A 24568-nucleotide genomic window follows, 5' to 3' on the forward strand; every position below is an offset into this window, starting at 1 on the left:
GTACTCCACAGGATTCAGCACAAGAGATGAGACGTTGGCTTTCCGTTTCCAGAACATTCCAGAGTTTGAACGTGCAGTTGCTCAGAATGTGCTTTAAAGCCGTGATTTACCTGGAAATTCCCCCGGTACACAGTGAACAATCCATCGAACATGTTCTCAGGGGAGGGCACCAGAGGCCAAATTTTTTCCTTGATCATTCTGTAAATGAAAGAAGATGCAGTTGGTGTTGAACTGAGGTAAATATGTTTGATTATCTAAATGACGTGACAAGGTTTCCTTGTATGCATCAAGTGAGGGGTGCATTAATAGTGGAACCCGTCCCATTGTCTTTGCATCAAGCATTTTGAGATAAAGGACGGTTCAGCTAAATGCACGTTCAGTCAATCCAAATGGAACTTTGGCTCCTGTCTGGGGATTAGCGTTTCCCATGTGCCTATCTCGCTGAACTGGTGGCCTTTCTTTGTGAGACTGCCAAAGGATTCTGAACTGTGGGATGCTCAGCTCTTGGAGTCACACAGATGTACAGCACAGAAACAGATCCCTCGGTCCAAATCGTCCATGCTGACCAGATATCCTAACCTAATCCAGTCCCAGTTGCCAGCACTTGGCCCATTCCCTCTAAACTTTTCCTATTCATCTACCCATCCAGATGCCTTGTACATGCAGTAATTGTACCAGCCTCTGGCAACTCATTCCATACATTCACCACCCTCTGCGTGAAAAAGTTGCCCCTTGGGTCCCTTTTAAATCTTTCCCCTCTCACTCGAAACCTACAGCCTCTAGTTCTGGACTCCCCCAGCCCAGGGAAAAGACCTTGCCTATCCATACCCCTCATGATTTTATAAATCTCTAGAAGGTCACCCCTCAGCCTCTGACGCTCCAGGGAAAACAGTCCCAGCCTGTTCAGCCTCTCCCTGTAGCTCAAACCCTCCAACCCTGGCACCATCCTTGTATATTATACACAGGACATAGAACATTACAGCGCAGTACAGGCCCTTCGGCCCTCGATGTTGCACTGACCTGTGAAACTGATTTTCATCTGGAGAGCAGAAGATGGATCTAAAGCCACTTGTTGCGCCCAGAGTGGGTTTGGGTTTGGGTTAAGGTTAAAAGGTTAGCATTTACCTTCACTACATTTGGATCAGAGATGATACTCAGAGACAAAGGGACCTGCTCAACTCTTTTATCTTTAATTCCCATGTTAACAGGAGGAGGCCATTCAGTCCTCTATCTTGCCCTGCTATTCCCAGGTGATCTTGACCTCAATCCCACTTTCCGGCGCCATCCCACCATCTTGAGCTCGCTCGATGACAGAGCTGCCACATCTCTCTGGGAATTCCAAAGGTTCACCAGCCCCTGAGTGAAGACGTTCCTCCACCTCTCAGTCCAAGTGAGCCTGCCCCTTATCCTGAGATTATCTCACCTGGATTGAGAGCTCTAGGCTAGGGGAAATCATCACATCCAAATCCAGCTAGTCACTCCCTGTGAGGATTTTTCGTTTCACTTTGATTGCCCCCTCTGTTTTTTCTGAGGGAATACCCACATTCTCCATTTTGGTTTAGGGCTGCACAGTGGTTAGCACTGCTGCCTCACGGTGCCAGGGACCCAGGTTCGATTCCAGCCTTGGGTGACTGTCTCTGTGGAGTTTGCACATTCTCCCCGTGTCTGCGTGAGTTTTCTCCGGGTGCTCCGGTTTCCTCCCACAGTCCAAAGATGTGCAGGTTAGGGTGGATTGGCCATGCTAAATTGCCCCATAGTGTTCAGGGATGTGCAGGCTAGGTGCATTAGTAAATGTAGGAGAATGGATGTGGATGGATTACTCTTCAGAGGGTCGGTATGGACTTGTTGGGCCCCAGGGCCTGTTTCCACACTGTAGGGATTCTATACTGGAGTAGGGCAGGTTGGTCTCGCTCAGTTGGCTGTATGATTGGTTTGCAGAGCAGTGTGATGCCAACAGTGTGGGTTCAATTCCCATCACTGGTTTGAGGTTGCCATGAAGGACTCTCCTTCTCAACCTCTTCCCTCACCTGAGGTCTGGTGGCCCTCAGCTTAAATCACCACCAGTTGCTTCTCTCTCTCTCTCTCTCTCTCTCTCTCTCTCATGAGAGAGCAGCTCCTATGGTTTGGTAAGACTATGGCGACACAGCAAATACTGGAGTAGGATCATAGAGTCCCTGCACTGTGGATGCAGGCAATTCGGCCCATTGAGCATGCACTGACCCTCTGAAGAACTTCCTACTGTATCCCTGTATTTCCCATAGCCAATCCATTTCTGGACACTATGTGGCAATTTAGCATGGCCAATCCACCCTAACCTGCACATCTTTGGACTGTGGGAGGAAATTGGAGCACATCCACGCAGACACAGGGAGAATGTGCAAACTCCACACAGACAGTCACCCAAAGCTGGAATCGAACCCGGGTCCCTGGCACTGTGAGGCAGCAGTGTTAACCACTGAGCCACCGTACCAACCTCCTACAGCTGCCTGAAAACAGGGTTTGGTTAATAATTCATCTGATAAACAGCCACTGCAGTACCACATTGGAGGACCTGCCTAGACTGTGTACTCAATGTCTGAAAAGGGATATGAACCTATAACCTTCTGACTAAGAGGTAGATGTGCAACCAACTTGAGCGCTGTCAGTTTATCGCCATGCATTGAATTTTTAATCCTTTCTCTTCCTTTATCCCAGATGCAGCGAATTGCTAGATTAATTATTAGATTAACCCTGCCAACAGAAAATCCGGTTACCTGCGGTGGGTCATGAGGATGGTCAGAAACAGCAACATGATGATCATGACGAGGACCAAGGACATGGTTAGAATCAAAGGATCAAAATCTGGAAAACAGAAAGGAAAAGCATGTGAATTCTTCACAGTTCTCAATAGTGCATCTGCCTCCTGTTTTCTTTAACATGGGATCCATGGGGAACTGCAAGGGGTGGGAATGGGGATGGGGATGGGGGCAGGGATGATATGATGCCCAACATTTATATCAGGACTGATTAAATAGGTAATACTGCATTGTTCTCTTTGGGTTTTGCATAAAATGACATTTCCATTCCTTTTAAACACTGCAAGTAATTCTGAAGGTAATTATATAAATTGCACAGAGCTCATATTTTGATGTTTGAGTATTAACTTTGCACACATTTATATAATCCAGATCTCAGTGCAGGCTATCATTGCCAATGGAACTTTGATTTGCTGTCTGTCCATGATAACTCAAATGACCTCTCAACCTGGTGTTTGAACTGAATCACACTTTGAACCCGACCTAATGTTGGACTCTGCTGGACTATATCAATCACCTAATGCTCTTGATCCTTCTGTGGGAAACTTAGGGCCCACATTCAAAGACCACCTCAATTTGATTACTCAAACGAGGGCAATGCGAGGGGGACGGTGACACGAGCACTGACGTTGCAATGGCCAGAGAATCACTGGAACAGCAAAGGCTGGATTTGCGCATCTTGTGGAATCCGACTCTCAGCTCCAGCCGCAGGAACTGTCCCTGTGCAGGGAACCCTCTAAGAAAGTCCCATAAAGTTAGGTGGTTCAGGAAGGGCGAGTTTAACCCTTCATTTCCTCTTAGACCAGAGTCGAGTTTCTTTGTTTAAAACATTTACTCAGGGATACGTGGGTGATGTATACATCCAGAATGGTGTACAAGTCAGATGTTTGTTACGAGAATAAAGGTTTCGTACAATTTTTACAGAGAGCAAACTTCCAATCAACTATTCCTGCAAATCATAGCTTCCAATAAAAAAAGATTTTACTAACCCCTATCTGGACCCAACCATGTTTACATAGTCTATGTTCCATATCAGTACACATTCAACAGCATTCAAACTAATACACATAGTTATATTATTCAATTGTTTCATGATATGGTTACATCTCAATCAGTTAGTATGCCTTTGTGATTACAGAAAACCTAAACTGTCTAATTTCCCTTTCAGTTTTAGATGGGTTATGTACCAGACTAGAACCCCTCCAAAATATTTTAAGAAGGTTACCTAGACATTGTCTTATTCTTATTCACAGAATCATCGAATCGCTATGACATGGAAGCAGTCCATTCGGCTCGTTGAATCCACACCGACCCCCCCGAAGAGCATCGCATCCAGACCCACTCCCCTATCCAATCCTCGTTTTTATGACCCTAGCATTTCCCCATGGCTAATCCACCTAGCCTGGACACCCCTGGATATTTCAGGTGATTTGTTTTAGCATGGCCAATCCACCCTAACCTGCACATCTTTGGATTGGGGGAGGAAACTGGTGCACCTGGAGGAAACCCACGCAGACACAGGGAGAACGTGCAACCTCTGCACAGACAGTCGCCCGAGGCTAGAATTAAACCTAGGTCCCAGGCGCTGTGAGGCAGCAGTGCTAATCACTGAGCCACCGTGCCATTATTTTAAAGGCAAGTGTCTGTTCCAGATACAATGCAACTGGTCAAACTACTCGACATGAGGCAAAACATAATTTATTTAAACACTATAGTTAAAATACAACCACAGGAAAAATGAATTTAGAATAATTTAACTCTATTGGAAAACGTAACAGAATAATAGAGACAGTAACTATTAATAATTAACTGTTCCAACATGCCATCAATACACCCCTTGGCAAAAATGAAAATTCTGAAAAATACATTTGTCTCTCAGGTAACCCAGCAGCAGAGAGAACCCCCCGCTTCAAGCTGTGACTGAGAGAGAGGGAAAAATAGCTTCTACCTTTTCAAGCCCACAACAGCAACTGCTTAAAGCTAAACCTAAAAACTGAAAAAACAACTAGAATTCCTAGTCTGTGAGAACAGTCCACACCCAGCCAGGCTGCTTCTTTTGTTTCAACTTTAGATAAACTCCAAGGCCTCACAAGCTGTTTGCTTTCTTACAGACTGCTCAAAGCCTCTTGTTTAATCTCTCTTTAATAAACAGGACAAAATACATCTCTTAAAACCACAGCAGCATCATCGTAGACTTACTTCAGCTTAACAGACACCAGGGAATGTCAGAGGTTGAGAAACCTACTTTAACTCCTAGTGATCTTTTAAAGTAACCGCTCCTGATTCACTGCAGACAGCCCATTCCCCACAACTGCACCTCCAAGTCCATACACATGTCAGACCTTTGATAACCAACCTGGAGCAGCCTGCCCTCACTACCCCGCTGTAGAACCTGACACCTGTCTTCTATCTAGAGACAGTAAAAAAAAACTGAGGATGCTGGAATCCAAAGTAGACAGGCAGGAGGCTGGAAGAACACAGCAAGCCAGCAGTATCAGGAGGTGGACAGGTCAACATTTCGGGTATAACCCTTCTTCAGGACTCTAACTGGCAGACTTGGGGAATCCACAAATGGATTCATTTCAATATCTGCTTTTGAGCAGCTGAAGAAAGAACACGAACTGATAATAGCAAGGAAGAGGAGGTGGAAAAGTAAACTAGGGAAAAAATCCTTTCTTGAGATCTCCGATGTCGACGAAAGTTGCCACTGCTGAGAAACAGCTCTGACTCGGGCTAAAGACGTAATGCTTCATTACTCTAAGGGGCTTATAAACCACATAACTGTTACATTCTTCAATGCACTGGGTACGCTCACCTTCAATTGTTCAGAAAAGACAGAGACAATTCTATTACCTGAATCAGTAATGGCAGACACAGGTTTAGACCATTCTGTCCAGTAGCCATCTATGGAGACTCCATCGGGCTTTGCGCGGACACTGACAAGGTATTCAGTCTGAGGCTTCAGCTTCAGAATGGTGCATTCTGTCTTCCCTTTGACAGTCTCCACCTACACAAAGGTCAGAGAAGGTGATGTTGTAATATGTTGCACAGGTGGACGAGCTCATGATAAATCGTTCATTTGGAACGTATGGGGCTTTGTGTTCATTGGTAATGGTGACAGGACCTCAGAGCACGAAGGTGCTACTCCCAGACAGAATGGAGATGGTTGGATAATTCCCCCACAAGCCAATTGTACAGTTGTAAGTGATTGCGATTGAACCTTTACCCTCAGCCATTTGCGTTGTCCAACATTCGCTGCATTTTAATGGAGGAATAATCCTGCTGCTATGTGGGGAGCAGGCTGGTCACTTGAGCCCTGTTAAAATAGACTCTGCCACAAGCAAATTTCACAAGTTGGCTTCACTGCTGAATAAACAACCTCGACGTGCTGCCAAACAAATTATTTTGTTTTTCTGAATATTGCTAAAACTCTGTCTTTGCTCCCAGCTCACTGACTGACACTGTGCAGCTCATCATCGCCTGTCCCTGTACCCAGGGGATGTCGACAGACATTCTGAGCATGAATTGGGCCTGGCTTTGTTCAGTAGTAGACATGAAGGCATGAGATGAGGAGTAGGATTCAACTCTTCCATCTCAGCACTAGACGCTGTCGAATTACACACACCTGGACCAGTTGTGAAACTGAGTGAGGCTATTCAGTCCATCATACCCATGCCAGCTCGGAAAAGAGCAATTCACCAAACCCAACAAATCTGCTTTTTCTGCCTGACCCTGCCCTTCTTTTTAATTACCCGATTCTTTTACGGACCCCACCGTTTACACCTGGTTCCATCACACATCCTGATGCTGCATTCCAAATCCAAACCACTTAGAGTCAGAGGCATACAGCACGGTACGCACCCTTCTGTCCAACTCGTCCATGCCAACCAGATATCTTAAATGAATTGAGTCTCATTTGCCAGCACTTGGCCCTTATCCCTCTAAACCCTTCCTATTCATATACCCAACCAGATGCCTTTTAAATGTTGTCATTGTACCAACCTCCACCACTTCTTCTGGCAGCTCGTTTTATACATGCAATATCCTGTCCATGAAAGATTTGCCTCTTTAGGTCCTTTTCAAATGTTTCCCCTCTCCCCTTAAACCTATGCCCTCTAGTTCTGGACTCCCCCACCCCAGGGAAAAGACTTTGTCTATTCACCCTATCCATGCCCCTCATGATTTTATAAATCTCTACAAGGTCACCCCTCAGCCTCCGATGCTCCAGGGAAAACGGCCCCAGCCTATTCAGCCTCTCCCTGTAACTGAAACCCTCCAACTCTGGCAACCTCCTTGCAAATCTTTTCCGAACCCTTTCACGATTAATGACATCTCTCCTCTAGCACTCACTGCATCAAAATGTCCAGTCATTATTGCTTCTTTTGTTTTAAATCAATGTCTCGTGGTTCTCTATCCTTTGACTGACAAGAACAGTTCAATCCTATTTACTCTGTCTTAAATCCTCATAGTTTGGAACACCTATATCAAATTTCCTCTTAACCTTCTCTAAGGAGAACTGTCTCTAGCTTCTCCAATCTATCCTTCATCCTAGGAACCCATGTCATTATTTTTTTCTGTACTCTCTCTAAACGTCTTGACATCCTTCCTAACCAAGGGCAGATACAATACTCTAGCTGAACAGATTAACTGGGAGGGATATCTCGAGATCAGCTAAGAATGGTGAGGAAGGGTCTTTGAATCAAGTAGTGGGCCATAGACCGTCTTACCTTTTGCACGTTGGAGCTGACGGAAGAGAAGTTGACTTCATATAACAGGGAGTTTTCCAAGTACTTCAGCTGTGATGCTAACCATTTGACATGCAGTTGGCCAGGCTTTCCAGTCCGTTGCACGGTCACATTAGATGGTGGATCTAAGACAACTGAGGGAAGAAAAACTGAGGTTTATTTCTGGCCCTTGTGTTAGTAATACAGGAACAGGAGGAGGCCACTCAGCCCCTTGGGTCCGTTCCAACCGGCACTCAATGAGATCGAGGCTGAGTTAAAGATCATGTGAAACTGGGATCATACAATTCCCAAAGCGTCTCCTGCTGAAAAACACGGATGTTTCATGTTTTGCTTTCCAACGTTCTATCCTCAATTAATGTCAACTCCGAACAGACTGGTCGAGCATTCGGAACTCTGCTCATGGTGAGACATTGAGAGGAGAGGCCCTTCGGCCCATCGAACCTGCCTGTCTTCATTCAGAATAACCATTGCTAGCTGCAGAAAAGTCCCTTTGGAAGGTCATTCATTGCAAAGATTTATCTGCAGAGGCTGAGACAGTTTAATGTGACAGATGGTTATAAAGGGCTTTATTTATGTTTTATTTATAGCACAGCAGTTTGTCTTTAATGTCATCCAATCCGAATCTCACATCGGGCTGCGAAAGGATTTTGTTTTATTGACCTTCGGAGCAAAGAAATTGAAGTTTGTTTTATAAGAGAGATTCGCAGTTCTCCACAGTGTCTCTCACAATGGGCTGCTGCTCTGTGAAGCACATTAAAACCCTTACTTTAATTGGGGTTGGATAGCTCAGTTGGCTGGATGACTGGTTAGTGATGACAACAGCGCAGGTTCAACTCCTACACAGGCTGAAGTTGGCATGAAAGTTCCAACTTCTTAACTTTATGCCTGAGGGGTGGAGGCCCTCAGGTTGAATCATCATTACTCATCACTCTCTAATGAGAGGGCAGGGCTAGAGAGACCTTATAGAAACACAGAAACCTTACATTGCAGAGAGAGGCTGTTCAGCCCATCGGGTTCTGCACTGACTTTTCAAAGTACATCCCACTCCTCACAGCGCTGCGTTTCCCATGGGCTAGTCCCCCTAACCTGCACGTCTTTGGAGAAAACCGGAGCACCCAGAGGAAACACAGACACAAGGGAGAACGTGCAAACTCCACACAGACAGTCGCCCGAGGCTGGAATCGAATCCAGGTGCCTGGCGCCGTGAGGCAGCAGTGCTAACCACTGAGCCACCGCGCTATCCCTTTTACCTTTGATTGTCTTGTAATTTCAGAAACAGAGCAGGCTTCCACAGTCAGCAGCAGGAGAATGGTCAGATCGTCTTTACTTGGTGCCGGGCTGCAATGTGTCTTACTTTCAAAGGTGCCCTGGGGTTTCTCCTGGCCACATGAGAGCATGGTCAGAACCTTGATTTAACGTCTTGTGAGAAAGGGGGTATATCTGACAATGCAGCACTCATACTTATGGCTCAAGTCTCTTGAGTGAGTCTTGGACCAACAAGAGCGTAACCCATTGAACGATGGCTGTTCCTATGGTACACTTCTAAGTCACACTCACCGGCGTTGTTGATGTAGATGATCTGCCGCTGCTTGACCCGACTCGAATTCAGTGACACCTCGATTTCCAAGGGAGCAAACAGAGAAACATCCATTGTGGGAAGTGTGCAGATGTAACGGTTCATGTTACCGCCAATCCTTTGGACGGAAAGGTGACATTCTTTCCTCTCATTATCGTCCCTGAGGAATTAAGAAACATTGCTGAAGGGCAGGTCAAAATCGAACCTGGGGACACACGCGGGCAAGTCGATTTCTACCCAGTCAGTTTCTGAAGGGGAGGTGGGGAAAGGCAGGCTTAAAATTAACCCCAATGCCTTCCACTGATTCATCATCGCAGCATAGAACTTGCATTTATATAGGAACACAGCACAAAGTGACCTCGAAGCCTCAGGTGGATAGTTTAGGGACAGGTGGATAAAAGCTTGAATCGTACAACATGGAGGCAGGCCATTCGGCCCATTGAGTCCGCACTGACCATCCCACCCAGATTCCCCCTCCCATTCTATCCCTGTAATCCTATATTTCTCATGGCTAACCCACAGCTCCCTGGACACTACATGACAATTTAGCCAATCCACCCTAGCCTGCGCATCTTTGGACTGTGGGAGGAAACCAGAGCACCCAGAGGAAACCCACACAGACACGGGGAGAACGTGCAAATTCCACCCAGACAGTCACTGGAATCGAACCCAGGTCCCTGGCACTGTGAGGCAGCCATGCTAACCACTCAGCCACCCTTGGTGAAAGAGATAGGGACTTCTTTAAAAGGAAGGATGGAGAGTTTTAGGGAGGGAGTGTCAAGGTTTAGGGCCCAACAACTGAAGACACTACCACCATTATTGACAGTAATAATAAATGATGCTATTCACAAATGCCCTTGGAGCAGTTAAACTCAGGAGTAGAACACAAGGTCAGAATTTTAGAGAGACACAATTCTCAGAGTGGAGTCAGGCTCACATAGAGAGATTTGAAACTTTTAGAAGTCTGCATGGAAAAATGAAAAGGAATTGGTTGAATAGAAATAAATAAAAGTTTGTTTTCAGCAACCACACACACTCACATACACACACACTCGCTCACACAGGCACATACACTCTTACACACACACACACATTCACATTCACTCCCTCTCTCTCACACACACACACATATACTCGCGCACACACATGCACACTCGCTCACAGATACATCCACACACGCATTCACTCCCTCTCTCACACAGTCTCTCTCTCTCACACACACACGCACTCACACACACACACATATACACACACTCACATTCACTTCTTCTCACACACACACCCAAACACACACTCTCCCTCACACACACACACTCTCTCACACATACACACTCACACGCTCATACACATACACTCTCTCTCTCACACACACACATACACGCTCTCTCTCTCTCTCTCTCTCTCTCTCTCTCACACACACACACTCATACACACTCGTACACATACACTAGCTCACACATACGCTCACAAAATAAAAGATGCAACATTGAGCATAGAAAAGAACACATTTGGTCGTGAAAACACATGTCTGTCTGAGCGAAAGCGGTCGAGTCCTGAGTAATTGATAACCACATACTGGTACAGGTACTGGTAGGAGAATCGGTATTTACTGGGGTCACCATCGTCCATTTCATTCCAGAAACAATAGAGATCTTCCAGGGTCTGGGTGAAGCAATTCAATGGCTCAGGTCCTGCCGCTGTCACCAAGAGCACTAGAGAAAGAACAGAGCTGATGTCAGTCACCTCGAACAGGCAGGGTAACACATAGGGCCTGGGAGTGCTCTGATTGAGAAAAGGCCTTCCCTCCAGGATAGCGGGTCCGAGATAGCAATCAGACGGAAAAGTAAACTTACCCCAACCCCAACTCTCTCATTCAGAGAGACGATTGGTGGTGGTTTAACCTGAAGGTCACCACACCTCGGATGAGGGGAGAGGTTGAGAAGGAGAGACCTTCACAATAACTTCAGCCAGTGCGGGAATTGAACCCACGCTGTTGGCGTCAATCTGCACTATAAACCGACCATCTGGTGGCGTGTTGGTCAGCATTGAGTCCACACTGACCCTCCGAACAGCTTCCCACCCAGACCCACCCCGTTACTGTATCCCTGTCACCCTGCATTTCCCATGGCTAACCCATCCACTCTACACATCCCTGAGCACTATGGATAATTTAACATGGCAAATCAACCCTAACCTGCGCATCCTTGGACTGTGGAAGGAAACTGGGGCAAACCCACGCAGACACGAGGAGAATGAGCAAACTTCACACAGACAGTCACCCGAGGCTGGAATCGAACCTGGGTTCCTAGCGCAGTGAGGCAGCAGTGCTAACCACTGAGCCACTAATTATCATGACTGTGAAAATTTTCCCGAGATTAACAAATGGCCTTCTTTGCGAAGAGGTCAAGTTATTCTCAGTGATATTAGTTGGATTAGAAGAGCAGGCTTTGACTTATTATTTCGAAGGGTTTTTGTCCCAACAAAATACAGTATTCCTTTCTGCTTTGTTGTTACTTTATATAAACTGTGACGGTCAAAGAATGTGGACCTCCATCTTCTGTTTCATTTTCACTCAGGCACACAAAAACACACTCACTCAGTGGTCGCAAATATACAATATACACTTATATACAATAACACACTCACATCAGACAATCACCTGATGAAGAGGCAGTGCCTCGGGAGCTGGTGCTTCCAAATAAACCTGTTGGACTCTAACCAGGTGTTGTGGGATTTTTAACTTTGTCCACCCCAGTCCAACGCAGGCACCTCCACATCATGACACTCAGTGATCTCTCACACACACACACATACACACTCTCTCTCTCTCTCCCACACACACAAACATGCACACATACTCTCTCTCACACACAAACACATACACACACTCTCTCTCACACACACAGCCACACTCTTTATCTCACACACACACACAAACAGAGACACACACACTCTCCCACACACATAAGCATACACACTCTCACACACACACACAAGCACAGACACACACACTCTCCCACACACACAAACACACACACACTCTCTCTCACACACACAAACACACACATACACCCACACACAGACACACTCTCCCACACACACATACATAATCTCTCTCACACACACAAACACAGACATACACGTTCTCCCACACACACACTCTCTCTTTCACACACAGACACACTCTCACACACACACACTCTCACACATACACACTCATACACACGCACATGCAAACACACACTCTTTCTCACACACACACAGACACACTCTCACACACAGACATACGCACACACATACAAACACAGACACACTCTCCCACACACACTCTCTCACACACACACTCTTATACACAGACATACACACACACATGCAAACACACACTCTTTCTCACACACACAGACATACACACACATGCACACACTCACTTTCTCACACACTCACAAACTCTCTCTCTCACACACCCACACACTCTCACACACGCACACACTCTCTCACACTCTCACAGACACACATACACTCTCTCACACACACCTTTCATTTATACAGTGGTCAATGGCTGTAGGGTATCCCAATACCCCTTAAGCAATGAACTACCTTTTATGAATGTGGTCAGCGTTTAATGTCAGAAATGGGAAAAATAATGAATTGTGCATGAATCATCCAAAAAGGTAGAGGCCATGCTCTTTTTACAGTCGTGGCTGCTATATTCCATGTTTAAAGGTCTGAAAATCACCTTGTGAATGACTTAAGGAAGACATTGGATTGGCTGGGGTGGTCTAGTTGGGTGTTCAAATTGAGTGATTATTGGAGTGACCAGTGGAGGAGGGGAATGGGTGTGTCATGGAGGGCTCAGTATGAGTGATCGGGATGCTCAGTGGTGAATTATAGAGTCATAGAGTCATGGAGATGTACAGCACGGAAACAGACCCTTCGGTCCAACCTGTCCATGCCGACCAGTTATCCCAACCCAATCCAGTCCCACCTGCCAGCACCTGGCCCATATCCCTCCAAACCCTTCCTATTCCTATATCCATCCAAATGCCTCTTAAATGTTGCAATTGTACCAGCCTCCACCACTTCCTCTGGCAGCTCATTCCATACATGTACCACCCTCTGCGTGAAAACGTTGCCCCTTAGGTCTCTTTTATATCTTTCCCCTCTCACCCTAAACCTATGCCCTCTAGTTCTACGCCCACCCCAGGGAAAAGACTTTGTCTATTTACCCTATCCGTGCCCCTCATAATTTTGTAAACCTCTATAAGGTCACCCCTCAGCCTCCGATGCTCCAGGGAAAACAGCCTCAGCCTGTTCAGCCTCTACCTATAGCTCAAATCCTCCAACCCTGGCAACATCCTTGTAAATCTTTTCTGAACCCTGAGACCAGAATTGCATGCAATATTCCAACAGTTGCCTAACCAATGTCCTGTACAGCCTCAATGTGACCTCCCAACTCCTGTACTCAACAATCTGACCAATAAAGGAACGCCTTCTTCACTATCCTATCTACCTGCGACTCCACTTTCAAGGAGCTATGAACCAAGGTCTCTTTGTTCAGCAATACTCCTTAGGACGTTACTATGAAGTGTATAAGTCCTCCTATGATTTGCTTTTCCAAAATGCAGCACCTCGCATTTATCTGAATTAAACTCCATCTGCCACTTCTCAGCCCATTGGCCCACCTAATCAAGATCCCATTGTAATCTGAGGTAACCTTCTTCGCTGTCCACTACATCTCCAATTTTGGTGTCATCTGCAAACTTACTAACTATATCTCTTATACTCACATCCAAATCATTTATGTAAATGACGAAAAGTAGAGGACCCAGCACCGATCCTTGTGGCACTCCACTGGTCACAGGCCTCCAGTCTGAAAAACAACCCTCCACCACCACCCTCTGTCTTCTACCTTTGAGCCAGTTCTTTATCCAAAAGGCTAGTTCTCCCTGTATTCCGTGAGATCTAACCTTGCTAATCAGTCTCCCATGGGGAACCTTGTCAAACGCCTTACTGAAGTCCATATGGATCACATCTACTGCTCTGCCCTCATCAATCCTCTTTGTTACTTCTTCAAAACACTCAAACATGTTTGTGAGACATGATTTCCCATGCACAAAGCCATGTTGACTATCCCGAATCAGTCCTTGCCTTTCCAAATACATGTACATCCTGTCCCTCGGGATTCCTTGCAACAACTGTGGCCAGGAGTTGGCACTAGTTCAGAATCAGAGACTGATTTGGAGGGTTCTGTCCATTGGAAGCTTCAACTTCCTAGGCAAGTAGTATGTGGTCAGTGAGCAGGGTATCAGGGAGCTCCCATCGTATATTATAATGGGTACGACCAATTTCCGACAACCTGAAGACCAGAGGGTCTAGGCCATTATGGGGTCTTAGACCCCACTTCAATAAAACACATTGTCCTGTCGATATCTCACCACCATTTGTGTGGGTTTTACTGCTCAAACATTGGATGTGATGTTTCTGATGTCACAACAGGGGCTACAGCTCATTGGCTGCGAAGCTAGTGCAGAAACATCATGAGGTGGGGAACGGTGCCACACAAATGCAAACTATTACTACTAATGTTTTTTAAAAAGTCGATCATCGAACGTTGCCATCCAATTCCTTTCTATCCTCACCTGGCACAGCTGCGTGACCTTTGACCTGCCGCTCACCAACCGCTGGAAATGAGCATGTGCAAAGCCTGGCCAAAGGTGGAACACAGAGAAGAGGGGCTACTGCCCTCTGGTGCTGTGCTCACCTGTCCACAGGGGTGGGGTGAGGGAGGAAAGTGCAGTGGGGTCATGGCCCCAAAGGCAATGCGGTTGGTGACCCTTCCTGACCTTTGGGGTCTCCCCAAGAGGAGGAGGAGGAGGACACCCTGAAGTGGGTATTCATTCCCTGCCTTTCGCCCTCATCTGACAGAAAGGCCAAATCATGGGTCTCCCTTCAATAGCTCTAAATCGGAGTTGGTGCATGGGAAAGGGTTAGGGGGCTCCTCATCCCTCTTACTGCCCATCTGATTGAATGTACCCCCATTTCCCCCGTCGCCAATTAGTTGATTGGGGGCTGTGTACATTGCGCCCGGCATTTGGAAATCTGACACTTTTTCAGCTCCACTACAAGGCCCTCAATTTTTCCACTCTCCAATCCAACCTAGAGAACTCCTACAGTGCAGGAAGAGGCCATTCGGCCCATCAAGTCAGCGACCCTCCAACCAGACCCAGCTTTGCACGCTATCCCCTTATTAACCGTGGCTGCACACCACAATATGCAGGGATGTGCAGGGTAGGTGGATTAGCCATGGGAAATGCAGGGTTACAGGGTTAGAGGAGGGAGATGGGTCCAGGTGGGATACTTAGTGAGGACTAAACGGGCTGAATGGCCCACATCCACACTGTAGGGGTTCTTTGATTCACATCCCTGGATACCATGGGGCAATTTAGCATGGCCAATAATCCACCTCTGGACTGTGGGAGGACATGCAAACTCCACCCAAGGGCGGAATCGAACCCAAGTCCCTAGTGTTGCAAAGCAGCTGTGCTAACCACTGAGCCACCATGATACCTATTTGCCACAGGAGGCAAATGGATTCAAGATGGTGGTACTGAGCAGAGAAAGGAACGGAGAGGTGTATGGACACTGGGATTGTACAGATCAGATCAGTTGGACCCAGAAAGCTCTGCCTGGTTCCTGAAACAGCTGGCATTACCTTGAGGGGGTATCTATTCAGGGACTGAAGGGGCCCGTCCGAATCCTGCAAGCAAGATCTTTCTTCCCCACCCCTCCCCTTCCCCACCCCCTCCCCCCGCCCCAGTCTGACACCAACCAACTTCTGGCGCTTATTGAATTAGATGCACAGCAAGAGCCCAGAAAGGATTGGAGTTGCGGGGGTGGGGGGGCGGTGGTTTGGGCTTGTTTTTCTGCTTTACGAGTCTTTCTGAAAGAAGCTGGGAAGGACAGCTAATCTTCGCCAACCACGCATGTTCCCTCAATAAATTACACAGTTTTTACGCGCAATTGTCAGCAGGCTGTTATCCAGAGCGCCAAATGTCCCCATCAAAACTGAAGCACGTGTTTGAAAAGATAAGGCACGCTGCTCGCATCATTGCTGGTAAGCCCTGTGAAAAACAACAAGCCCGCTCGGCAGTTTGCACATTATCTCTGCCGAGCAAGGGGTATCTTGAGATACCTGAGCAAAACAAAACTGTTGTTTGTTTTCTTTGCAAACCCATCGCATCGCTTTCTTCCCTTCCGAAGAGACCAGGTTCAGCTCAGACTCTGTTCATTTGCCTGGAAGTTAATACTCTTTTGCATCTGTCCTCTCCAATGAAGCTATTAAATAAGAGCTGCCAGAGGAAGTGGTGGAGGCTGGTACAATTACAGCTTTTAAAAGGCATCTGGATGGGGTCATGAATAGGAAGGGTTTAGAGGGATATGGACCAACTGCTGGCAAACGGGACTAGATTAGGTTAGAATATCAGGTCGGCATGGACGATCTGGGCCGAAGGGTCTGTTTCTGTGACTCTAAGTCCAACTGTGCTTGAGAGCTTAACCGGGAACAAAAGCATTAGGTGGGATGTTTTATACTGCTGAGGGATTCATACAGAATCGTTACACAACAGAACATATGCCATTCAGCCCATCCAGCCCATGTTGGCTCTCCTCATACTAACCCAATCAATCCCATTTCGCCCTGTGGTCTTACAAGTTTAATTCACTCAAGTTCCCCTTCAAATCATCGATTCTCCCCACGTCGCAAACCGACCGAGTCAATCACATGTTGGCCAGGCCGGGTAAGGAGAGCAGATGAAAGGACGTCAGTGAACCCACTGGGTCGTTGTGGCAAATCCATCGGTTTTCCTGATCAACATCTCCTTCCAAATGTGCCCAACTACTTGGATTTAAATACCTCAAGGCTGCCACAGTGCGATTTGAACTCGCCTCACTGTGATGATTAATCCAGGCCTCTGATTTACTAGCCCTGACTGCGATGCCACTGTATTGGAAGCCGTAAATGGAACTCCATTGATTTTGTTGCATGGTTGATAAACGAACCAGTGCAGGGCTGGCTGAGGGTGTCAGAAGGAATCAAATCCCGCAGTAGCAGAGATATTTGACAACCTTGCACCCGAGTAGCTTAGCGCATACCATGTCTTTTCATCATGAAGGGTGTGGGTTCAAGTCCTGGTTCTGGAACTGATTCCCCAAGACAGGATATATTGAGTTGGGAACCGGACTATTCCCATTTTCAGGCAGGTACATCAGGATTTGAATCATAGAATCATTCAGTGTGGAAACAGGCCCTTCGGCCCAACAAGAGTAACCCACCCAGACCCATTCCCCTATTACTCTACATTTACCCCTGACTAACGTACCTAACCTACACATCCCTGAACATTATGGGCAATTTAGCACGGCCAATTCACCCTGACCTACACATCTTTGGACTGTGGGAGGAAACCAGAGCACCCAGAGGAAACCCACACAAACCCATAGAAGAACAGAGAAATGATTTGACGGTTTTCATTTTAGCAGAAGAAGTAACAGCGATGTGAGGGAAATCTTTTCCAGGTCATTGCCTGCACGTTCCCCTCTGAGTCACTCACCATCCTGACTTGGAAATATATCGCCGAGTCAAATATTCCCCCCCCCCCGCCACCCCCAGAACGTATCTATGCCCCACGGTATCTATGCGGTTCAAGAAAGCAGCTCACCACCACCTTCTCAAGGGGCAATGAGGAATGGGCAGTAAACGCTGGCCCGAGCCAGACATGTCAACAGAGAGAGAAATGATTTTAAATTTCATGTAAATTTCACAAAGTAAATACCTCCTTCAGTCACTTTGAAAAACATTTGTACGGTTTTTCACTCAATGAGGAAAAAAAAATCAAACGATACGTTGGGGCTGTTTAATTATTCAGCAAGTGCAGCCGTGTAATTTTGGGTCACAATATTGAAATATTTATGCTGTAAATCTCCCGAAGTGGCAGAAATCTCAATCAGGCGTAACTCTTGTTACAGACTACCCAGCCTGTCAGGAAGTCTTTTGCTCTAAGAATTGTAAATTACAGCAAAAAGGCAAATTATGTTTTGCATCAAAGTGAAGGAGCAGGAAAAGGTGATTTCACCCTTGACCCTGACCCCTAAAACTGTCAATAAATTAAGACATGTCTTTGGTTTGTTTGGATAGAGTCAATGTTTGTTTGCATGTTTCCTTGACAGAACCAAATTGCACCTGCGACTCACACAAAGACATTATTTTTCAATAAAGTATAATTTTGCAAAGAAAACAAATTGCCAAGGTCCCTTCCACACTGTCCACAGAAACAGCCAAAGTAATAAACATTAAGGTAAAAGCCTTACTTTTGTCTTCCAGATTCAAGGATCTCGCATTCAGAACGGCAGCAGTAATGAAGACAAGGAGGGAGAATCCTGTTTTGAGGTGGCAGTCGCGGTGAATCATTCTGTGAGCTTTTTCCTGTTGTGATCCAGAAGTGTCACTGACTGTTTCTGGATGTGTTCTGAAACCAGTCACTAGTACACACACACACACACACACACATTAACATGAAGCTGCCTTGCAAACCTTAGGGGCTAGTGGAGGCGGGGACAAAGGCATTGTCCCTCCCACTCTATTACCCAGCCCCTCAGTAAGAACTAGATATACCCACCCTCCCTTATGATTGGAGACGCCACCTCGCATCTTAACTGGAAGATGGGTTACGTATTTCAAAAATTTTCTTTCTCAATGATTTAAAGAGTCAGCGCTTTTCATCACTCCGGAGGAAGGGGGCAGTGGTGGAAAGTGAACTTCATGTTGGTTGGGGGGGGTAGAAGAGCAGATTTTGGCTGGACAGACTGGAACCAAAGGTTGGAAGGGAAAGCAGTAGCTGTAGAATGGGTTACCATCAGGCAAAAGACAGGTTTGGCAAAGTCAACACATTTTATCGCAAAAGCCAGCACACTAGAACATCCCATTGTGTCAGGCATTGGAACCCTGTGTGACAACATCTCTGGCTATGTCGAAGGCATCTTGAAACCCATTGTACAGGGGACCCCCAGCTTCTGTCGCGACTTCTTACAGAAACTCAGCACCCACAGGCCAGTCGAAACCAGGAACATTCCTCATCACAATGGATGTTTCAGCACTCTACACCAGCATCCCCCACAATGATGGCATCGCGGCAACAGCCTCAGTACTCAACACCAACAACCGCCAATCCCCAAACATCGTCCTCAATCTCATCTGCTTCGTCCTTGACCACAACGTCTTCACCTTTAACAACTAGTTTTTCATCCAGACACACGGAACAGCCATGGAGACCAAATTTGCACCCCAATATGTCACATTTTCATGCACAGGTTCGAACAAGATGTCTTTTCTATAGAGTTTCCAGCCAAAATTATACACCACATATATTGATAACATTCTCTTCCTCTGGACCCATGGCAAGGAGTAACTGAAACAACTACACAGTGATATCAATGAGTTTCATCCCACCATCAGACTCACCATGAACAACTCTCTAGTATCTGTCTCATTCTTGGACAGACGCATCTCCATCAAGGATGGGCACCTCAGCACCACACTTTACCACAAACCCACAAGCTGGAGACGTGTAGCATCCTCATGATGCTACATGTCTCCAGCTTCCACCCAAAACATAGTAAAACAGCCATTCCCTACGGAAAAGCCCAACGCATACACAGGATCTGTTCAGATGAGGAGGAATATGACGGACACCTGAAGGTGCTCAAGAATGCCCTCATAAGAACGGGGTATGATGGTCAACTCATCGACTGCCAGTTCTGATATGCCACAGCGAGAAACCGTAATGACCTCCTCAGGAGACAGACATGAGCTCCAACCAACAGGGTACCCTTCGTTGTCCAGTATTTCCCAGGAACCAAAAAACTTCACCATGTTCTTCGCAACCTGGAACACATTATCACTGAGGATGAGCACCTTGCCAAGACGTTCTCCACGCCTCTGTGTCTTGCCTTTAAACAACCACCAAACCTTAAACAGACCATTGTTCGTAGCAAACTGCCCAGCCTTCAGGACAATATCAACCACAACACCGTACAACCCTGCCGTGGCAACCACTGCAATACATATCAGAGTGTCAACATGGATACCACCATTACGCGTGGGGACACCTCCCACCATGTACATGGCAGGTACTCATGCATCTCAGCCAACATCGTCTATCTCATACGCTGCAGACAAGGATGCCCTGAGGCATGTATATTAGTGAGACCGAGCAGAGGCTACGGCAACGGATGAATGGGCACCGCACAACAATCAACGGACAGGAGTGTTCCCTCCCAGTTGGAGAACACTTCAGCAGTCTGGGACATTTGACCTCGGACCTTCAAGTGACCATCCTCTAAGGCAGACTTCAGGACAGGCAACAACACAGAGGCTGATATCCAAGTTAGGTACCCACAGGGATGGCCTCAACTGGGACCTTGGGTTCATGTCACACTACATGTGACTCCACTGTACTACACACACACACACCCTCTCTCTGTCATACACAAGGTTTCTTTCGTACGCACACACACAGACACGCCCCAAACCCAGCCCCATGCACATGCACCCTCTCACAGGTTTATACCCCATCACACCCATACTTTACCAAGCTTCCACACTCACACGCACACACTCACATGCACACACTCACTCTGTCTCTATCTCCTGCATGCGCACACACATATAAGTTTATGGGGTGAATTTATATTTGCAGACACATTCTATTTTGCTTAAAAAACACATAACCTACAGGCAGTCAATCCTTGTAATATTTTGTAAATTCCACTTTCGAAATAGAACCAGTCTGACTCAAGATTGGGATACAGACAGACTTTAACCTTATACTTTAATGCATTGTCTGAGCTGAGATGGCACCTTTTTTGTAAATATATTTATTAGCAAATTTTTTTAACTTTACAAACATGTAAAATTATTGAAAAATACAATCAACGAGATGGCATCTTTTGTTATAAAACCTGAAGTTATCTTGAGAAGGTGACTTAAAAGAAGTTCTTGGATTTACATATTATTGAACCGAAACCTGTAACCCATTCTAAAAGAGGAAAGACTTCATCTAGGTTTGTCCAATATATCAATTCAGCTGCATGATGCTGGAATCTTTTGCTGTAAATTCTGTGTCTTATAATACTGCTTCACAACCGCCTGACGAAGGAGCAGCACTTCGAAAGCTAATGCCTCCAAATAAACCCACTGGACTATAACCTGGTGTTGTGGGATTTTTAACTACCTCAAAAGGCCACAACTACATGCTGATGGACGCACTAAAACTTGGGGCAACAAGGCACAGTCGAGAAAGACTACTGTCTGAGGCCTTCCGGCCTAAATACAATGGGGGTCCATTTGGTATTAAACTATACCAGTGCCTCAAACGTAAATATATATAGTCTGGTTCAAGGAAGAGATCCTATGCTTGGCCATTTTGCATTGTTGCCTGTCTCGAAGTCCGCCTTGGAGGATAGTCACGCGAAGGTCTGAAGTTGAATGCCCCAGATCGCTGAAGTGTCCTCCGACTTGGAGGGAACACTTCTTTCTGTTGGATAGAGTCAAACATCACTGTTTGTTTGTTTCTTCGATATACGGCTGTACAGAACCAAACTGCGTTTGTGACTACGTATGTACAACAATATTTTTTATGAATCAAGTATATTTTTAAAAAGGGAAAGAGGAGGACAAACATATCCTTGATGACAAAGGAGATAGAGATTAAGTGATAGAAGAAATATTTGAGCTGGTGATGGGTGTCAGTTAGTACATACGGTCAAAAACCAACCTGAATACAGAAGGAAGGTGAACAAGCAAATACAAGAAACAAAGGGAGATTACGAAAAAAGACCAACATCAAAGGAATCCCAATAACTTCATTACAGCAAAAAAGTTGGGATAAGAAGGATTGGCTGATGTGGGACCAAAAAATGGATCTATACACACAAACAAGAGGTTAAATTAATACTTTGCATCATGTTTTTGGCAGCTCAGTGGCTCAGTGGTTGGCATTGCTGCCTCACAGCGCCAGGGACCTGGGTTCGGTTCCACCCTCAGGCAACTGTGTGGAGTTTGCACATTCTCCTTGTGGTCCTTGGTGGGTTTCCTTTGGGTGCTCTGGTTTCCTCCCACAGAGAAAAGATATACAGGTTAGGGTGGATTGTTCATGCTAAACTGCTCCATAGTGTGCAGGCCGGGTGTGTTAGCCATGAGAAATGCAGGGTCATGGAGATTAGGTGAGATCCTCTTCAGAGGGTCAGTGTGGACTCAAAGGGCTGAATGGCCTGCTTCCACACTGTAGGGATCCTATGAGACATACAAGATAATCAGAGGGTTAGATAGGGTGGACAGGGAGAGCCTTTTTCCAAGTATGAGGACAGCAAACACAAGGGGATACAGCTTTAGAGTAAGGGGAGATAGGTTTAAGACAGATGTCAGAGGTAGCTTCTTTACTCAGAGAGTAGTAAGGGTATGGAATGCTTTGCCTGCAACGGTAGTAGATTCGCCAAGTTTAAGTGCATTTAAGTCGTCACTGGACAGGCAAATGGGCGTACATGGAATAGTGTAGGTGGGATGGGCTTCAGATTAGTATGACAGGGCAGCACAACATCGAGGGCCGAAGGGCCTGTACTGCACTGTAATGTTCTATGTTCTATGAGTCTTTTTTATCAAGGAAACAGATGCTCCCCAGGGCATGGGACAGATGAGAAAACTCAGCCCTGAGAAGGGGTTAAAATTGAAAAGAAGGAAAGGTTGGACGTAGTTAAAGGCATCAGGACTGAACAAGATGCATCTCCCTTTAAGGATATTGCAGGTCTTTAGTAGCTAGCTGGGCACCTCTCATTCAATCTCTCTCTAAAAGAAACCAGAACAAAATAATCTCTTAAAGGTACAGCATCATCACAGTTCACTCTGAAAGGGCTGCTGGGGGTCTCAGTTTAATATCTCAACAAGAAACGACAGCACCCCATTCTACACTGGGGCTCCCACCTTAAAATTTGCGTTTCATGGGTCTTAAACCTGCAAGCACTAAGTCAAGCATGCGCCAACTGATTCACCATGCTGCAAGTCATCCACTTTCACCATGTGATCTGGTCTATTTTATTTCCAAACTTTTGGAAAGCTGAAATATTTTATTTTTATTCATTCATCAGATGAGAGTGTTACTGGCCAGGTCCAACATTTAGTGACCCATCCCTAGTTGCCCAGAGGGCAGTTAAGAGTCAACCACATTGCTGTGGGTCTGCAGTCACGTCTAGGCCAGACCAGGAAAGGATGGCAATTTCCTTCCTTAAAGGGCATTACTGAAAACAGATGGGCGTTTTCCAACAATCAACAATGGTTTCATGATCATCATTAGATATTTAATTCCACTGAATCCAAATTCCACGATCTGCCATGGTGACGTTTGAATAACTATAACACAGCAGTGACGAGACAGAGAGATAGAGTTAACATTTCAAATCTGGTATGATTCTTCAGAACCGAAAGGGGTGAGAAAATGTTTTTCTTTATTACGGAATCATTCCGAACTTAAAACATTAACTCTGTTTTTCTCTCTCTTTGCAGATACTGCCAGACCAGCTGAGTTTCTCCAGCATTATCTACGTTTGCTTCAGATGGTCACCTGGTGAATTGGCAGTCAGAGGGGCATTGAGTCAATGACTCTTCAGTATAATTCACCCTACAATTTAAATGCATTTAACTGTCACATTTGGATTTTCCATTTTATTGTTTGATTGGCACCACATTCATTAATATTGACTCCCTCCATCACCAACCCTCAGTAGCAGCATTATGTAACATCTATAAGATGCCAAATCATGTCTATAAGATGCACTGCACAACTTCACTAAAGATCCTTACACAGCACCTTCCAAACCCACGACCACTTCCATCCAAAAGTGCAGCAGATAGTTGGGAACACCATTAACCTGCAAGTTCCCCTTCAAGCCACTCACCAGCCCACCTTGGAAATATATCACTGTTCCATCAGTGTCGCTGGGTCAAAATCCTGGAACTCCCTCCCGAAAGGCATAGGAGGTCTTCCTACAGCAAATGAACTACAGCGGTTCAAGAAGGCAGCTCACCCTCATCTTCTCAAGGGGCAACTAGGGATGGAGCAATAAATGCTGGGCCCAGTCAGCCATGATCTACGAGTGAATAAAATCAATTTTGACATTAACAGACTGTTCTCATCACAGTTTCCTGCCCTGGTACCAAAGCCCTTTGGTGCCTTTTGCACTATCCTGGTTAATTTGATTCTTACCATAGTTTCTGTTGCAGACGCAAAATGACTTACACAACTTTAAGTCTATGTGGAGAGGCTGTCCTTCTGCTGGACTTTCTAACATGACATTTGCAGGAGATGATGGTGTAGGGTTAAGGTGAGTGCTTAGGGGTTATGGGT

The 24568-nt window shown here is 46.0% G+C and overlaps 2 protein-coding genes across 2 annotated transcripts in view; one reads left to right on the forward strand and one right to left on the reverse strand.

Moving 5' to 3' along the window:
* swsap1 (SWIM-type zinc finger 7 associated protein 1) overlaps positions 1-2831 on the forward strand; it is a 21377-nt gene extending 18546 nt beyond the window's left edge. Inside the window, exon 3 of the mRNA XM_043694862.2 lies at positions 2695-2831. Within this exon, the coding sequence (XP_043550797.1) occupies positions 2695-2716 (22 nt within the window). The 3' untranslated portion in view covers positions 2717-2831. The remainder of the gene's footprint in view (positions 1-2694) is intronic.
* Positions 1-18681, reverse strand: part of epor (erythropoietin receptor) — a 25325-nt gene extending 6644 nt beyond the window's left edge. The window contains exons 1-7 of the mRNA XM_087983372.1: positions 18483-18681; positions 10693-10828; positions 9098-9276; positions 7523-7674; positions 5649-5802; positions 2754-2841; positions 111-198 (exon numbers count right to left, since the gene is read on the reverse strand). Coding sequence (XP_087839498.1) covers positions 111-198; positions 2754-2841; positions 5649-5802; positions 7523-7674; positions 9098-9276; positions 10693-10828; positions 18483-18582 — 897 coding nt within the window. The 5' untranslated portion in view covers positions 18583-18681. The remainder of the gene's footprint in view (positions 1-110; positions 199-2753; positions 2842-5648; positions 5803-7522; positions 7675-9097; positions 9277-10692; positions 10829-18482) is intronic.
* Positions 18682-24568: the final 5887 nt, after the last annotated feature.

The sequence above is a fragment of the Chiloscyllium plagiosum genome, unplaced genomic scaffold, assembly GCF_037043375.1.
Source record: "Chiloscyllium plagiosum isolate Xiang-an unplaced genomic scaffold, Cpla_swu_hap1 HiC_scaffold_45, whole genome shotgun sequence".
NCBI lineage: Eukaryota > Metazoa > Chordata > Chondrichthyes > Orectolobiformes > Hemiscylliidae > Chiloscyllium > Chiloscyllium plagiosum.